General features: G+C 37.5%; 1 protein-coding gene and 1 non-coding gene across 2 annotated transcripts; both read right to left on the reverse strand.

The window, feature by feature from the left end:
- Positions 1-2,583: 2,583 nt before the first annotated feature.
- Positions 2,584-16,080, reverse strand: LOC139981456 (transmembrane protease serine 2-like). The gene is made up of 12 exons (XM_071993857.1): positions 15,922-16,080; positions 14,921-15,017; positions 13,573-13,683; positions 12,627-12,737; positions 11,814-11,915; positions 11,069-11,398; positions 10,469-10,582; positions 9,154-9,468; positions 8,423-8,618; positions 7,268-7,557; positions 4,402-4,562; positions 2,584-3,901 (listed from the first exon to the last, which is right to left on the reverse strand). The coding sequence occupies exons 1-12, from the start codon at positions 16,006-16,008 to the stop codon at positions 3,737-3,739; spliced, it is 2,079 nt and encodes a 692-aa protein (XP_071849958.1). The 5' UTR covers positions 16,009-16,080; the 3' UTR covers positions 2,584-3,736.
- Positions 9,748-9,819, reverse strand: Trnay-aua (transfer RNA tyrosine (anticodon AUA)). The gene has a single exon. It is a non-coding gene; the product is annotated as a tRNA-Tyr (tRNA).
- Positions 16,081-19,248: the final 3,168 nt, after the last annotated feature.

Consider the following 19,248-nt stretch of genomic DNA (forward strand, 5'->3'; position numbering starts at 1 on the left):
CGAAATTCGTCAAGAGTAACTATTGTTTCAGTTTATCTGTCGTCTTGGGGCAGTCATGAGACTGCTCTTGCGGGTCGCATAAATTAGTCACTGATGATATCTGATGACGGTCATTTGAAAGGATATATGTGGTTTGTGAATTTAGTTTTCTGCTGATCATTCTATCCGTGTTGCCTGTATGACTACTTTTGTGGTATTCTCAAATCTCGAAGAGACCTGAATTCACATGAGTCATCTCCATTACAACGACTGTGGAACCACATCTATATTTAGACTAGTCGCATGACATGCCTGGAAACCTCTTTTTGTCTAAGGTCGCCCCAATGACCTGCTATATCTTAAGCATTTCCACGTAAAAAGACTTCCTCAAGTCGGTTTTACAGCAATGGCATCGCCGTGGAAAATGGTGCGGATGGAAATGATGAAAACCCTTTTTTGGGGGGTCGTTTTGAGCAGCTCTGGCCACTAATCTTCCCATACCTCTTGGCTAAAAAAGAACATGTTACTGTTAAATTTTGATTGAGTTATAATTTGACAGTGCCACATATGGTTAGTACTGTAGAGCAACTCAATCTATAGCAGTTCATTGGGGTTGCATCTAATCGGTACCTTCATCTGGAAGTATAGGAAATGATATACTCGATCCGCAGTAGGGTTCAAAGATAAAGAGAACATTAGGGAAACTAACGACATTTTGTTCAGACTTTCCATGACTTCAATGGATTGCAATAATGTCAATGGATTGCAATATATATTTATCTGTCAACTAAGGAGATCAACGGGTACACCTTTGCATTCTTCCGATGGCATGTGCTGATTTTAGTTTGAGCTTCCTGGTAATTATTATATTATAAAAGATTATTGACTCGATCGGCAAATACAACTCAGACCATCAGAATGATCTTGTTGGTATAAGTCACATGATATTTTAGACGTTCAGGTTGTCACCAAACTGTTCGGTCATGTTTGTAAACAATAGGCAGTAGGTTATTGTCCATAAAGTTCAAATCATCCTTGAACAGGAAAGTCAATATCACCGACCTTGTTTTACCCATATTTATCAGCCTGGTGAGGCTTTTCGCTTTAGTCCGGAAACTTGCTTATTTTGGCAAGACTTTAAAACCGCGAATTGGCGTATGAGTCATCACAATCATTGTTGTTTTTTTTTTGGTTCTTGCGAAATGTTAAATACCAATTACCCACTTCATTTCACAGACTGTACGATTTAAATGGATGTATTTGTGTTAAATACTTAATGACATTTTAAAAATAGTTGATTCTGCGAATCCAACCACTGATGATCAGAGAATGCTAAGTAAGTGATATTTAGGTATACACATTAGTCATGCAAGTTGCAAGAGCCAGTTAATTCTAGGACTTTAGAAAAAGTAAACTTGGATTTCATTTCTTAGCCGTGCTTGTGTTTGAGTTCTTCTGAAGAAACCAGTAAGTCTGGAGGCAACTTTTGCTTGTTGTTTGTGGATTTAAAGGATTGAAATAACTACGACAATTGATTACAAAATATAAATCATTTAGCTTGATTTAATGTTAAACTGGACAAGTACAAAGTATTTGAATATCACGTCGCTTCGACTTTTACCCTGATTGTATAATGGATTGGTCACTTCGTCTTTGTAAAGATTGAACGTCTTAGATTAGTGGCAAGCCTGATAGAATGGGATCAGGGGTATAGGGACTCCGGGACAGGGGTGGATTAAGATTAATCGAGTAATTATGGGATAGAGAATCTTGTACATGCAAAGACTTGAAAGAAAGAAAAATGGAAGTCAGGTTGGTATAACTTGTCCCTTTCCCGAGATGGTTCTTAACGCAACAAGGTGTACGGAAGATGTGTGTGTGCGTCTCTATACGGACCCATTTCGAGACAACTGATTATGTTTTCCCTTTAATAATGATTTCATTAAAAGAAAAGGACTATAATCCCGATAGCTGGTGCCGACTGATATGTAATCCAGTCGCACTGCAGAGGCCCATTAGTTTTAAGTTGCTCATCACTAAAGGTTGAAAGTTTCGTATGGTATAGCAGTTCCGCAGAAATAACTTATTCTAGACAAGTCTATATAAAAACGAATCGAGACTACTCGAGTCTTGTGATTACTCTTATTAATTTTATCGTTACTAGTCAACTTAAACAACTGTTTCTACTGAACCATGGTAAGATTCTTATGAATGAACCCCCCCCCCCCCACCCTTGCTAAATTGCGGTGTTGCTAAATTAGACCCTAAATGATCTGCGGCCATTCCAAACGCTTTTGGGGGTTGTAGAAAACTACGTTTGACATTTGATTGTAATTTCTGCAATTCTAGCATATATGTGACAATAGCGATAACATTTATGTTAATTCAATGCTAATTGGAGAACTACCATAGTCGTCAATACATAAGAACTACAGCGCGCCTTGCTGCATCAAGGCTGATCCAAGTAGTCCAGTCTCGAGACGTGTAGTAAACTATACGAACCGATCTTCGACAATTTGTCGTGCGCACTACGCGGAACGCATTATAGTTGACATAACTCGATTTGCTATTGGTCGATTGGTAATCAAAAATATAAACAAAAACAAAGCATTAATATTTGATCTTTTTCCTTTGATTTCTTTCTGGGGTTTATTATTCAATGTTTGCACATGTCAATAAATAACTTAATGTCAATATACTTGCTAGCAATTCCACATTGTCATACACATAATGTTTGTCAGTAGAATATATACGTTTGAGCAAAACGTCCTACTATGGAAGAACGAAATATTCAGTAGCATAGCTCGACGATATGCTGTTACCACATTAATTGGGGACGCGATAGTGTTAATAGGATATTCCGGTGGCAGAAAATGTGATTGTTATACGGAACCCAACAATGTTCCACGTTACAAGTTGAAAGGTTACTATAGTTGAAGCTTGTGTTCCAATCCGTACTAGTCTTTTAGTTGTTTAACAGGTTACTACTTGAAGCCAGATGTCACCTTGATTACTGCTAGAAATGATCTGAAATAGACCGTAACAACTTGTCTGTGATTTAATGGTAATTCACATGTTCGTCAAAATTGTTTTACTTTTACAAATCCGTTACATGTTCATGGTCCTGTATTTAGATTCTTTGATAAGCTGTCAGCATTTCATGGGATTCAAGTTTTCACCAAGCTGTCCCAAATTACTGTTCATGAGATGACAATATATTTCTGATTATTAGTAAAACATTTTATAATTTAATCGGTCGAATGTTTCCCCATTCTGATACTGATTTTATTACACAAAACTAATTTCGCTAACGATCCTTAATCGAATTTTGCCTGTCCCTTTACATATTACTGTCCCAAACTCACACTATATACCCTGCGTACATTCCTCCACACTGACCTCCCCCTACTCCTCCTTTGACCGACCTGGTGCCAAATATGCGCATAGGCCTATTTAGGGACGGAATCCATACCATCGACGGATTCTCGGGGTAAGGCAGATCGGGTAGGCAAGGTTTTACAGCGGACCCGCTGTATCGGTTTGCCAAAATTCAACCAAAAATGTCTACACCTTTGTCAAAAGAAAATGTATGAAGACGCGGCTTCCACTTGTAGTGTAGAATAATTCCAGCAATTTGTTTAACAATCATCGTCTGCCACCGAAATATCCTTTAAAGCCTGGACACACGAGGGCTAATTACTTGAAATAAAATGGCAAAACTCAACATTTAAATCACAGCCTTTCATATTGAACGCGTTTAGATATGACTGTTTATCCAATCTTTGTAATCCTTCACACTAGTGTATACTCCTGGAAGATCTGCGTCCCCACATTCGTAACCCCAGGAAGTGATACCAACGACGTAGTAGCGAATCAGTGTGTCAAGTTTTGAGCGACAGACAAGCGGACCGCCAGAATCACCCTTTGGGTAGAAAAGTGAGCATGATTAAAAATATAAAAAAACAATAACGAACAAAGCACCGTCAGGTCTATATCAAACAATGTTTGCATGAAAGCATGCCGAAATAATGGAACGAGAGAATATATCAAAATTGAGAATGCAGACTTATATAAATGACGCTTAAATGACGACTGTTGAGGAACACTGTTTTAAGAAAAGGGAGACAGAACAGAAATATATCAACACGAAACGAGGGGATCAGGTGTGTGCCCCCACCCCCCCCCCCCCACAGTACCCGAGATCGAGTAGGCGACCCGGGCAAATATCGGATCAAGAGGAAAGCTTTGTCAATTTCAATAATGTAGTATGAATTTATGAAGGTTCAAACAAGATTTTTCTTGACATAATTTGTCTCGGGCCAGATCTGGTTCTCAAGGTCCTAAGGAAAGTCTTCCAAAAGGTAAAAAAAGAAGAGTAAATCAATGCCAAAGATGCGTTTGCCAATCAAATTGTGTTATTACCTGGCATGAGTCCTTGACCACATTACCGGATGGGGAGGCGCCACATATCATTGTCGGTAGAATGTAGGGCATAGAATGATTGGTGTTGTCCAAACATGCATCTGCGCTCAAGTATATAATTTCGGCCTCCTGTAGCTTATCAGCTGTTTCATCTGTAACCACTGGATGAAAGCAAAAGAGAGAAGAAAATGTCCATGCTGTATCGTAACAAACCGTGAAAGTAAAACCGATTAACCTGTATGTACTTGGGGCGTCAATCATAGGAGGGGGGGGGGGCAGAGGGACATCACCCTCACTTTCTGAAGGGTGGGGGTCACAATATCAAATGCCGCCTCAGGTTTCATGCCATAGGCGCTAGGCCTATCAGGCCATTTGATGACTTGTGTATATCGCATAAAGGGAGCTCTAACATTGTGCTATGACACTAGTAATTATAAATGCTTTATTCTCATCTGATCAACCACCCCCCCCCCCAAACTCTAATGTAAACTAGAAGTTTTCAACTGGGTTGAAATAAGAATTACAAATTTCATTTACAGCGTAAATTAAATGAGGATATCTGCTAAACCATCAGATAATGAAAGACCACATCATTCGCTAATCTTCATTCCAGTATATTATATATTAATATTTCATAGCATGTTTGATTTCACGTACATGCAATATAACACTATATGTAAATTATATTTGGGCATTGAGTTTGGTTAGCAATGACACTCACGATAGCTTTTAAATGTTTTTGAGATAATCATAAGTCATAGGAGTTTTTGAGACAGATACATAATATGGTGCTAAGCATTGGAGGTGCTCAGCCTCGGAGCTAAGATGCTAGTTATGTTGTCGTTATAACCATGTTACTCATTACACTTTATATTTTTTTTTTTTTTTTTTTTTTTTTTGATTAAGTTAACCAATGTCAATTACAGAGCCGTAGAATGTGGGTAGAAGGGGAAGGGGGGCAGCAGCATCCCCCTGAGATTTCCACTTCCCTAAATTGAAAGAAGGCCTACGTGATGTGAGCGCCTGGACAGTATATGCACTATTTCAGTTCGAAATTCCAGGCACGTATTGTAGCAAAGGCGTTCGAAAACAATAAAGGTTTATTTTAACCGCTCATCACGTGCGACCGTGTGTTTGCTTTGGTTTTCGCGAGTTAGAATAACAAAGTCAAGAAGAGAAATCCTAAGATTTAACATGCGATGCGTGAACAGTGTATCAGTCTAATGTGAAGCTACGGTTCATAAATATACTTATTTCTGTGCATGTGTTTTATATATGTATAGGCCTATCAGTTTCATTGTTGCCCCTATATCAATGCCCCAATGTTTTTTACTGAGGATATGGAGGTACTGTGAATAGACTTATATGCAAGGACCTTTTTTTTTAACATTCCCCTACACGGCCCACCCACTCAGCTCATCCCCCCCCCCTCCTTCCATTAGGGCCCTTCTTGGCATGTAAACCAAATGATGACACACACACCTAACAGGTAATAATAGGCTACGACTACCATCAAATGCCCTAGCGTGCTTTTATATCTTCAATTACCTGGGTAAAACAAGAAATAAAGCATAGTTTATAAAGTAAAATAAAGCCCTATTTTTCTAACTAGGGATTTTACCGTATAAAATTGCTCTAATTTATCTTTTCTTTTCTTCTTTCTTTTCTTGAAGTGTAAATTAGTAAAACATGGGATCTCAAAATAAACAATGTTTAGGTATACAGTACAAGGCCTGGGTAGTGCAATTTCCGGCAATCTGGGAGAAATTTTGGGCAACATTTTTGACTACGTTACGCTCCAACTGATTGGGGGCGATCCGCTTAGATAGTGACATGATGGCCCATTTTGGAAATGACCAACTAACTAAAATCATATTGAAAAGGCTCTGGTATATTCGCACATCCAAGCATCACTATTGTACATGTGGATGATGCATGATGTTTTTCGATGTTCTTCAACTGCCCTCCCCACCCCCACACCCCCAGGGATTCTACCTATAGGCTACGGCCCTGAAGCATCTTTATTTTATAGGTTTTCATGTTTACAATAAAGTGAATGCTCCCAGATACCCATCACCTATGCTTTTTTGACTTGATACTATATGTGTGCATACTGTAGATATCTGTATTGCAAGATGACTTTGTTCTTGTGTGCAAAGTTTAAGAATGTTTCCGTTTTTTGGTTTAAGTTTCAATTATAATAATAATGACAAAGGTCCTAAGTTACGTACGGATGTTAAATAGATAAGTCTTTCTTAATTTAAGTATAATCAAAGATGTCACTTTTGTTAAAATATATTTATAACTGACAGAAGCATACTTGAAGACATTCTAGATGTGAGTCCGCCCCTCGGTGAGACCCCGCATGGACTTCGCCCCTGGGGCCATTGGCTTTGCACCAATGTGGTCACGGTGTGCGCTACGCGCACGACCCTTCGGGACTGGGCCAAGATTTTATTAGAGATAGTTGTCGTAGGGGACGTTTGAAAGCCGATCACACATTCAGGGATTGGTGTCTAGAGGCATCACCATTAGGGGAAAGTACAATCTGGTAAGATGGTGCAATTATAAGTAATTGCAAGCACCATCCAAGTATAATGCAATTGTTGGAGGATGAAATTTTGTGATTTGGAGGAGCGTTTTTGTCAGAGGATGCAAACGGGGAGTACAACCCTCTCTCGCTCACACACCCCCCCCCCACCCTCTCTTGTGTGTACTTATGTGTGTACTTATCTTTATTTTCTGGTCTAAAAACATTTCTTTTCTATTGTTTTGTTAGCTAAACTTTTACGTGCAACCAAGTTTGATAACATAAAACATTGAAGTCTCAATATACATGGCTATCAAATAAAATTAAGCATAATACCATCGACAACGCCGTAACCGGTTACAAAGCATTCACTCTCCTCGTTCCAATCGCCACCGTAGTCGAAGCAGGCTGTGTTTACGGGGTTGTCGCCGTCCAAGTCTTCTCTGGACCTCGGAACAGTAACTTCGCTTTCAAGAGTTAATATGGCGATATCGTTCTTATAAGTGTTGTCATCTGCAAAGCCCTCATGTACCGCGATGTCTATCACTTTGCGTTTGATTTCATTGAGGCTATAACCTGTAGTATTCTTAGCGAGCGCCACCAGATGTTTATCTGGACTATCATTGCTGCGGAGAATAGGGGGGGGGGGAATTGTTACTTAAGGTAAAAGAAATATTTTCTGCATTAGATTATCTGTCTTCTGTAAATTTTCAGTTTTAAAACTTGTCTCTATCGCTTTCTCTGTCTCACTCTACCATCCTCCACTTTTTACTTTTTTATTACAGCAGCTCTTGATAAAAACCACAATACTGCTTTTTAGTTTATCTAGTCATCAATCGTCAGACCAGTATTATTGAACGTATTTATTTTATTTATAGTTTTAAGCCAGTCAGGGTTATTAGCCACTTAAATAAACAACAAACATCGAACATAAATTGGAACAATGGGAAGTTGCTTTTACTTTATGCCTAACTTCTGGGTTTATTTCACGATTTAGAACAACCCATATTAAAGTATCGTTAGTTGCAAACTTGTCATATCACTGGAATAACGTTCAAAATTGCACAATTCCCTCCTTTTTACTCAATCTCAAACTCGGTCCGCCGTTATGTTAAATCCATATATGCAGTTACGGGGTTGTGAAAAATTCAAAAAGCTGTGAATATTAATATATGCAAATGACCCAAATTAACAGTGGGTTGATTAGTATATACTTGTATAAATGCGAAGACCTGTACAAAACACACATTACAATACTCAAATCGGGCTTTCACATAATCGTAATTAAAAAGGGGTATTATTAAGAATTGGATAACACATCATAACACATTTGACCATAGTGAGTACATAATTATCACAAGATTGGTATACCATCCCATTATTTTGAGAATTCACAGAAATTCATGTGGGTGTATGATATGGGACCTCAAATGAGCCCCAGGTTTTCGGCGTATAGATTATGAAAATGATCATCTGAATCCGTTAACAAACCTATCGAAACAATGAGCAGCGGTCAAGACATGACGTGGAGTTATGAGAGTTCCACCGCATTTCTGGTATTTGTGGTCGTCATCAATTTCGATGAGCAAAATCTGCCACGGCCACCTCTCAATGACTGTGTCTCGCCCCCCGACAATCCTAGTGTTTGCAACTTCATTATTGTAACCGCAAAGGTCGGCTCTCGGAACTGAAGAAAAGGGAAAGACAAATATTTATAACTGTAGGTTATGTAAGAATAAATGTTTGGATTTGATGTCCTGGCAGGCCTTGCAATTAATTGATATGTCTAAAAACCAGAAGGAAGGGTCGGAGCAATATTAAATTATGATGCAATATCGGTTGCTGAACACGTGACTTGTATACCTAACGGTGAATGGTCAAACGCGGTCTGGTCTATTTGAGTCTCGGGCTATTTTTGTACAATAGGTTCTGACTATTCCGATAAGTTTACTGTTTATCATTTGCAATTAACTAACAGATATAATCCCATTTGCTCCGAAATCCTATACGTTTTCTTCTATGTATTGAATATATATATATATATATATATATATTTTAATCGGATTAAATCCGGATCAATACGTATACAACGTAGAATATTTTGGTTTCTGATTGCCGCCACCATCCCGTCAAACCAATTTTTCATTTTTCTTGAACCTATACTTTGATGTTGAATATTATAGAATAGACTGAATCTTTATAAAGACAAAAACAAGGCGTACCAGCAATTGCAACCTTCCCTTCGAATCCTTTGGCAGTTTCGGAATAGTCAGAATGAAATTTTATCCACATTTGGTTTCCATCAGATGTAACATCGTAACAGCTTGTGCCACTGAATTCTCTGATTGATCCTTGGTTAGGGTTTAACCCGTTTCCGATTGTGACCGTGTCATATATTTCTTCAGTATGGAAACTTTCGCAGTGGAACGTCAGTGATTGGCCGGACATGGCTTCAAACACCCAAACAATGTCAATGTTAGTACTGTAACGTAGCGGGTAGTTAGGTGACGATAAAGCAAACGGATCACTGAGGTAACCTATTTGGGAAAGTAAATAAAAATATTAAGTGAGCGATGGATCCATATTTATTTACCTTCTATTCCACAATGAGAGAGACTACAGTGTCGACATTTTTTCTTAATTAAACGATTTACCAAAATCGGTATACAACACTTTAAGGTTTGCTTGAATACAAGATAAAGTTCATGTTGGTGTTCTGATCCAGAGATCAGCGTCCATAGCCTATAGTGGTTAGGGTGTCCGCATATAAAGCGGGAGGCCCGAGTTGAAAAATCCAGAACAATGAAAAAACTTATAGCCTCCACCGGGATTCGAACCCGGGCCTCCCGCTTTATATGCGGACACCCTAACCCCTAGGCTATGGACGCTTATTGTATGTCCATAGGTTCGAAACCGGTAAGGTAGGTCGTAAATATTTACAGATATCTTCAATTAATGGGTAAAACGTTAAATGGCTGATCATACGGAAGAACTATCCGCAATTGAGCAATAAGAATTATTAAAATTGTATTTTACTGTAAGATAAAGTGTCTACTCCGTGTATATTTGCTCCGGTCGCAAGTATGTCATATATGCTTGCGAAGGTTCGCCTGACACTCGGCTAGACACGCCATATAGGTTTGTATGATAGTTTAGAACATCGGTCCATTGGAAACGTAGGCGTTAGGGGTGGGGGAGGGGGTCGGGGAGGTTGTGGCACTGGGTATTTGTATCATTCTCTCATTTCATCAACTATATCCCGTGTCAAAACGTAATCAGTGAACAAATTTACTTTTCAACGGCCTTCTTACGGTTTTTTACCCTGTGTTAAATATTGATACAGTAAATTAAAACTTTAACTGATGCATATTGTGACAGAAGTCGAACTTAATAATCACAGCGAAATACCAAAAAGTTCGAATTTTTGTTCTCTTTTTAACTTGAGATAATTTGTGTATGCACCCGATACTCATAGCTAGTACATGAACAGTGGTTACTGTACTAGCTATGAGTATCGGTTGGTGTTATATGACGTACCACAGTTGTTATTAACCTCATCACTTCCGTCAGCACAGTCCAGAACGTGATTACATACGTTATCATCGGTCAACGTTTTAAGGCCATCAGCGCAGGTGAATGACGTTGCTGGAGCTAAACAAAATAGTTAAAAAAAAGTACACGTGTGTGCTACTATTCATGTATCTCTCTCTCTCTATATATTAATTCTGTTAATTTTACAATTCACATTAATAACATACCCTCAACCTCACCCCACCCCACCCCTGCCCCCCCCCCCCCTCCACTCGGCAACTCCGCCTATAAAGGTCCAAGTTCATGAGTTTGTAGATAATTAAAACAAGACTAACGTTCGGATTAACGTATTAATTCATCAAACTAAACGTGATACCATATTGAATTACTCACGTTAATTCCACGGTAATTGGTTGTTTAATTAATTTAAATATCTTTACAACAGAAGGAGTTGCCTGATTCATATATATATATATATATATTTGTAATAATAAATATAAATACAAGCTGTCAAAAGATTCAATCCATCTACGCAACCACTCAGAGCAATTATTCATAAAAAAAAGTATTTTGAATGACAATTTTATTTTTAATAGTTGTTCTTACCAGGTGGACTGTTTGATTCCACTTTAACGGTTCCCTGGAAACCCTGTCCTGAAATGGAATAGTCTGTTTGAAATGAAATCCACATCTCATTTTTATCTGATGAGACTTGTTGACAAGAAGACCCGGTTAGTTGTGCCGTGACGTCAGAGCCAGGAATGTGACCATTTCCGATAATCAACCAATCAATACCATCCTCAAGGTCCAAACTTGAACAATCAAATGTGAGAATTTGACCAGCTGCTGCCGTGAAGGCCCATTCGATGAAGACATCTTCAGGGTAAGATTGGGGGTAACCAGGTGATGATAAACCAAATGATTCCGTCATTGGATCTATTAAAAGACGGAATCACGGACGGAATCACGAAATGACGAAATGTTAAAAAAAAAGTTGTTGTATTCCTTTCCTACCAGTGGTTGCCTAACATGAGTCGGTCGGTCGGTCGGTCGGTCGGTCGGTTTGTCTCTATGTCGGTCGGTCAGTTTGTCGATCGGTCGCCCGGTGTTCATCCTAATACATTCTCACGTTAACCACTTGGGTATGTATACTAACGCAACACTTTGAGTTCGGACGCCTTCTAAAGCAAACGATAAATGTCAGAAAGAAATTACTTGGTGCATGGATAGCATTTGACGTTTGAACTAATCCATTGGTCGGTATTTAATCGCTTTACACCCTGCACATTATTGAGACGTATACGGCGATTAGAGTGAGTTTACAACATACCATATATACTCTTACACTTACCACAATGGTCCCCGATTTCATCACTACCGTCTCTGCAGTCGCTAACGTGATTGCAAACTTGGTCAGTTGACAATGTAAGGCTGCCATCATTACAAAGAAAATCTAAAAAGAAATTTAATATATATATATATATATATATATATATATATATATATATATATATATATATATATATATATATATATATATATATATATATATATATATATATATGGTCAGTTGACAATGTAAGGCTGCCATCATTACAAAGCATTATGTCTGACCGTTTTCTCTTTCTTCCTTTTTGAAACTTATTTACTTTACAGATTGATATGAAATACTAAACATGTAAATTTGCGAAGGACATAGATTTTAACAAATTTATCTCCTAAACTAGGGTGAACCTTCCTGAATCATCTGGATCATTCGGTGACCCAATTTGACTTAAAAATTTCAACCACAAAACAAATCTTCGTTTGATTTTTTTTTGTGTGTCCTATATACAGTCCAGTTTAGACCAAGAATTGTATTTATATATTTATAGCTATGTGTGACCACCTGAAGTCCGATGATCTCTCTGCCCGTCCACTTCATAACGCCCGAAATAACATTTCATTCATTGGATTACAATCTTACAGCAAAAAAAACCCATAACATTTGGTGATATTGATGCTTGCTTTGCGGCCCGCTTTGCAGAATCGTTAATATTAACGCACAGTGTCGATACGACCACGAATAAAAAAAGATCAGTTATTTATATCTTATAAACCAAAGCGCCCTCAATTTATGCAGCTATTCGCTGGTTGAGTATAGAATGTTACGGTTGAGACTTACTGCAATCACTTTCATCCGAATCACCTAAGCAGTCACTCCATCCATCGCATCTCCATGAATCTGGAATACATACATCATCGGCACCGCAGTCATAATAACCGTATGGACAGGCTGTAAAATAATATCCTGAACGAGAAGATCTCTCACTTTCTATATTATTATTCTGAAACTATGTGTAAAATTAAGAGGGCCTAACGATTCGATCCTAGTAGGATCTTCTTCAGAGGCTGCATGACAAGTAACAGTAACAGAAGGGACAAGAACACACTCAGAATACAGACAGGTCAATGAGCAGGGTGAATACCAAAGGGATAGATGTAAGAGGATTAGTAGACAAGGAATGGAGAGAAGAAAGAAACTAACAGGGGGAGAGGTAGGAGATAATCTGTACAGGGACAAAGAGAGGATTAAGGGAAGATGGTAGGAATAAACTAGAGAAGAACAACGACAGAAAATTGTGGAGAAAAAATGGTAGAAGAGAGCTACTAGAAGAGAGGGGTGACAGAGAGGGGACAGAGAGGGGAACAAGGAGATGGAGGGGGTAGCAGAATGTACTCCGTTGGTTGCTAAGGATACGAACATTGTACTCTTTCGAAAACGTTCGCGTTAGACATAAAATACCTTGGTATATGTATGCAATTAACCGCATACAACATATGTAAAACAAAAATAAACTAAACAAAATAGATCAAAGAAAACCACAAAAACACTTTTACATGCAGTCCTTGGTCAGTCTTGCATATCAGTATGGACAATTCAGTTTAGTCTGTTCGACCATACGAAGACATTAATAATTTGAAATCTGACAATCATTGTTCCGTCTCTTATTCTTAATTTATGGTTTTGTTTCCAATATTGTGATCTTCATTTGCAATATAATACAGATGAGCTACCGTATAAAAAAATCCCTTCCCCCTCCCCTTTTCGTTGATGCAAATCAACTCACGGCAGTTAATTTCGTCCGAGAAATCGGAGTGGCAGTCAATGTAGTAGTCACAACGATATTCTGCTGTGATGCATTCACCAGTCCCGCATTGAAATTCGTCCAAGTCACAACCTACAGAAAAAGAAAAGAGATGGCGACATTTGGTTAAGGTTTGGATTTTTTTTTTGTTAATATGACCATTTCATCGGTTATTACCTCAACTATGATATTCAATCAATACTTAGGTTGCCACGAACTGCTCAGTTATGAACGACAGAGCAAAAAAGACGAAAAAACAAAGCTGACTAATTATCTATATATACATAATTGAATTTTTCAGTTTCAGCAGGAAACGACATTATATGACATACCTGATCACCTGATTAACCTGATTAACTCGTTTTTGATTACATCAACTACTGCACCGTTTCGGACGATCGATAAGGAAATATTTCGACCCAGCGTTCAGACCCGACGTTTAATTAACATAACGTAAATATCAACGTTCCATTAGTGCTCTATTGGGATCGTCAGGCTGCACTGATATAGGGTCCAAACACAGGCTATTATTTAATATTTATCCTGAAAACAATATTACAGCTAAGTCTAAGGGGAGGGGGTGTCCCCCTCCCCTTTGGAAAGTTTTTTCAGTTTTGAAACGTCTTTAGATGAAATCTGGTGCATATTTTAAGCCAAATTTGATTTACCGACGGATCTGGAAGTGGTGACTGAAATGGGGGAGGGGTCTAAGGGAATCTTTGGAAAATTTTAGTTTTGAAACGTCCTTAGATGCAATCTGGTGCATATCTTAAGTCAAATTTGGCACGGAAGGAGCTCCTGTTCTCCTTTTCTCTATTCAGCTTTCCTTCTTTCTTCCCCTTCCGCTCTCTTCACCTTTTCTCCTTTTGCCGACAGACCCAAAATTTGCCGACAGCGACCAAATTATTGGGGGGGGGGTGTGACACCCCCCACACTCCCCGCTCGCTACGCCCCTGGATACAGGTAGCAAAAGCTTACAGTGGAATGGCGACCTTCTTTACTGGTTTCGAACTTCTATGGACATACAATCAGCGCTCATAGCCTAGTTGGTTAAGGGTGTCCCCGCATATAAATACCGGGTTCGAATCCCATTGGACCCCGGAATTTTTTCACTGTTATGGATTTTAAAACTCATTGCAATTTCACACACACACACACATATATATATATATATATATATATATATATATATATATATATATATATATGACACGAATGTTGTTCTTTAGAGGATCAATTGACCTGATCCGGCAGTACTACACGCACTAATTCCGCACTAAGATATAATTAAACGGCATATGCATGTTACTGTAAATTAATGAGTTCTTACTTCTTTTCTGTATTAGATGTTCATCTAGCTGTGCGTCACGTCGTTTCCCTCCATTTTCAGGCCGGTGCCTGCTCTTGTCGTCATTCCTGTGAACTGTCTGATAGATGATTTAAGTAATTTTTGTTATAATTCTCGTATTTTTATTTGAATTATGATTGACTACTAAAGGAATACGAAATATTGTTTAACTGAATAATCACCCGATTATTGATCAGTTTAAACTTTTTTACATGAATCTATTTTGAAGTATTATCTTTCGGTTGTAAGTTTCAAAACCTGTAGAAATAAATAAAATATATACCTTTCTATTAATACATCTTAAACATTTCAGAGGAACTGATGGATTGTGAATATGGAGTTTCCATTACCGATAAAGTACATGCAGTTATGGTATAATAAAATAATATTAGTTCATTGCATGAATTTTATATAACGTGACGTAACCGAAGCAAATTTGGTTAACACAATTTAAGATCACATCAGCATTTTGTTTCCTTTTAAGAAGGTATCTCTTTGAAAGGTTTCAGACAGTATACGGTTGTCATAACTTCAATTACGTCGCCATGTTTTCCTAATCTCTTTTTTTCGTATTGGCGTAATTTAAAGAGAGGTGTTAGGTGGAATCAAGCGGTAACTTACCTCCTTTACTTCAAACAAATAGTTAGTACAGTAACTATACTGGTGACATCTGTAACACATGTTACAACTGTTCATGTCCCAAAACCGAGCATCAATAATTACAAATTTGTGTTCGTAACACGGTAACATGTGTTACAGGTGGGACCAGTAGTTACTGTACTAGCTATGAGTATCGGCTGAAGGTTCAAACAGCAGGTTTATAGTTACAAGTAAGTTTGATGCTTATTTAATAGCACCCTGCCAAGCTTGCTCAACAAGTTGAATTTTCTCTTTTGGACATTAATTCAACATAACAGTCTTTTAGACGCTCTTGTTGGAATATTAACGTCGATTGGACGTTGCTGTCGTCACAGTAAACTTACCCCAGGGTTGCGGTCCTTTGGAGCACATTCACTAATGGTTACGATTGTTAAAACAACCAAACAGATCAATACAGCTTGCCGTGTCATCTTGATACGTGCAGAGGATGTGTTCCTAATGAATCTTTTCTTGTATAATTCCAGGTTATAAATGAAAAGTATTCCAACTTTACCTGTTATCATAATTGTCTGACTGTTTATTTACTCTTCGCTTTCTTTTCACATATTGCCTCATACGAGGACGGTAAGATTGTTTCATAATGCTGTTGACGTTAATAAAATCTAATTAAGAACTTTTGACCTTCAAACCACACTAACCGAAATGTCTCCGTCCTACGCGATGAATCGGAGTATTTCTGTTTTTACAATTCATATATTCTGATGTTTATTATTAATTCCAATGAAATCTATTTTTAAGTGACTTAGATAGATTCGTTGACTTTATGTTTCCTTTTAGTATGTTACATTTCATTAAAGTGCGGGATGATACATTTCATATTCTAAAGCTTTTTCATTCCCAATATTATATTAACTTTAGGAGTTTTCTCACTTCTAGTTCCATTGAATATTTCAAACTTCTGTAAAATAAAGTAAACTAACAGAGGCGGCAATTGGTTTTATAATCACAGCTGTACAATATATAAGGTTCGGTGTATAGTGGGTGTGGCGGAATCCTCGAAAGATTCAGCAATTTTTAAGCAGCAGAAAACTACTGTCAGGAGTAGAAAACTGCTAGGAACAGCTTTCACGCTAAATAATTTATAATTTATTATGCGCTATATAAATATTACTTATTATTATCTAATTTAAGTAATTTATCACATAAAGGCTACCCTCATTGGCGTATTCAGATCCGTGTGTTTAGGAAATTCTTGTTCTCTCGTAGCTATCGTTTAAACGACAATGAAAATATATAAATATGAGAAACAGAGAGGAATCAAAATTCTCTTGAACATAATATTTCAAGCCATTAAGGATGGAGATGCTGAGAATTTCATGCTTGAAATGTTCATAGATATATCCTGTTCTCTTGAAGCGATTTGAATGTATAGAACTACTTTTCTGTGATGAATTTCTCAGTTAGCCTATACTACAGTACATAAATCTGAGGAAATGTCAATTTGAAGAAGAATTGGCGGAGAAAACGATTTTGTTTTCTATTAGGATATCTGTTTTATTTCATTACTCTGACGTTCGTGGGTGAAAGACCACACTTCATGCGGAAGAAATTTTGAGACTCGGCCTCGATTTGACACCGGCGTTTCATTTTCACAGTGCCCCGTCTCCGCCCACGCATACGACCTTGGAAGCAACAAAGGAGTTTTTGACCATGAAAATATTGTTGTAATAGTTGAACAATATACTTGATATGACCACAATCATTCTTCTTTCTTTTTTTTTTCTTCTTCTTTTTTCTTATTTGCTTTCGTTTTGCCACGATATTTCTTGAGAAATTAAGAAACTTGATATATTGGTCAGTATTTTACCTCATGAACAACAGATGGATCAATGGATTTACTGTGGAACTTGGCCTATTCCTTTCTTTTAACAATTATATAGCATATGTGTCTATAGCAGGAGTTATTTTTATGGTCAAAACTTATATTCATGTATATCACTAAAGATTCAACAAGACATAGTGTACGAATCAATCGGAAAATTCCATTGCGTCATTTCAGGTTCCAATTAATATTGATCAAAGAGAACGTACTCAAGTTTACTCAGTCTCCTTAACTTTCTCGGCTAGATATACTTTCGTCGAAAATAACCTGATATACAAGACGCCGTTTAAGGTGACGTGCAGTTATTTCTCATTTCATATGTAGTTTCTTCGTAAGGAATCTTCAAGAAGAAATATACTTACCCATAAGATGAAGGACTGGGGAAAATGTAGTATTTACCTTCACAACCAGAGACGGACCACAGATGTATACTGCCAATTTTCAAGAACTACCGTAGTTAGATGTAAGAGTTATAATTGAAATGTAATTCGTCCTGTAGCCAGTTGGGGTCAAGTTTCTAATGCTAGTACCACTCCACAGTGTCCTCCCGTATCATGCTTCAAAGCACTAATATACTAGCAGTATAAACAGTTCCTATAACTTGTATCTGATAGAAACATGTTGGTACTGATTATACTGTCAGTACGAGTGTTCTGAAACAGGACATGAAAGTACAGTACATCTCACGAGATCTCACAGGTCGCCGTAGATCAGTCCTCATAGAATTTATTGAATCGTGGGCCCTAATGTTTCCGGACCGCATGATCTATGACACACGTTATGTATAGCATACCATCACATAAAACCATATATAGGCCTATTATACAATAAGAGAAGGCTTGATGAGTTGTGGAGTAATTTACATATAACCGTCCGTATGATTAAGTTACGTATAACCCTCCGTATGATTTATCTTTCCACTTTTATCACGTGGTATAAAAAGTTGGGTTCGATTGTAGTTCATTGCGATGTTGATATTAATACAATTGTAGAAGAAAAGAACGTTAATTAAAAGCTTTTGACCTTCAAACCACGTGCTTCGTAATAATTAATACCGTATAAGTTAATTATTAATACCGTATCAGTAAATAATTAATACCGTATAATCCTCTGATGTTCAATATTACATCCGGCAAGAGCTTGTTTAATTGAGGCCTGAAATAGTTTATCCTTGTACCCTAAATATAGCATAAAACAGCCTAATGACCATGAACATGACCATGTAAGCTCTCCTTCGTATAGCTTATATTAAATGTAATCTAACATGAATGTCATGAAAAGAGATTGTATATCTCATGTTGTAAAGTTTTCTTTTACTCAAGAGAAAGTCACAATGAAGAAATCTTTACATTTAACCTTTACGTTGCTATCTAAATTCAATTTTCCCATGACAAGGCAATTAAAGAGTGTCTTATTTCACATGCAGGAAAAAAACATAAATAAATATAACCCTCCTCAGTTGTGAGATTGACTTTAAAATGTATGATACTGAAAATCAAAGATCAAGAGATGACAAGAGAAGATGAAGATGTGGTTTTGGTTTCGAAAAGACGAGGGTAGGTAGGGATATGTTGAGATGAGGCTTTATCGTGTCATGAGCATTGCTTTATTATTATTCGGACAGATTTAATTGTTAATGGTTTAATATATATCACCGAGTTAATAATATCGGTCGTTCGGTGTCGACTGAATAACGGTTCATCACCTCTACCAGTTTTAAAAAAATAGTCTAGGTCAAAATGTCTTTTTAATATGTTAAAGAGGAATATAATCTTAGCATTCTGGTGAAATTTGCATTCAATTCCTAAGTTAAGGTTTTGAGATATTG

The sequence above is a fragment of the Apostichopus japonicus genome, chromosome 15 (genome assembly GCF_037975245.1).
Source record: "Apostichopus japonicus isolate 1M-3 chromosome 15, ASM3797524v1, whole genome shotgun sequence".
In the NCBI taxonomy this organism is placed as follows: Eukaryota; Metazoa; Echinodermata; class Holothuroidea; order Aspidochirotida; family Stichopodidae; genus Apostichopus; species Apostichopus japonicus.

Bases quoted from the DNA above. Each gene is read 5' to 3' on its own strand.
- LOC139981456 (XM_071993857.1), bottom strand. From the start codon at position 16,008: ATGACACGGCAAGCTGTATTGATCTGTTTGGTTGTTTTAACAATCGTA. The intron at 15,018-15,921 runs GTAAGTTTACTG...ATCATCTATCAG, and splicing joins CAAAGGACCGCAACCCTGGG to ACAGTTCACAGGAATGACGA. The intron at 8,619-9,153 runs GTACGCCTTGTT...CCTTTTCTTCAG, and splicing joins AGGGAAGGTTGCAATTGCTG to TTCCGAGAGCCGACCTTTGC.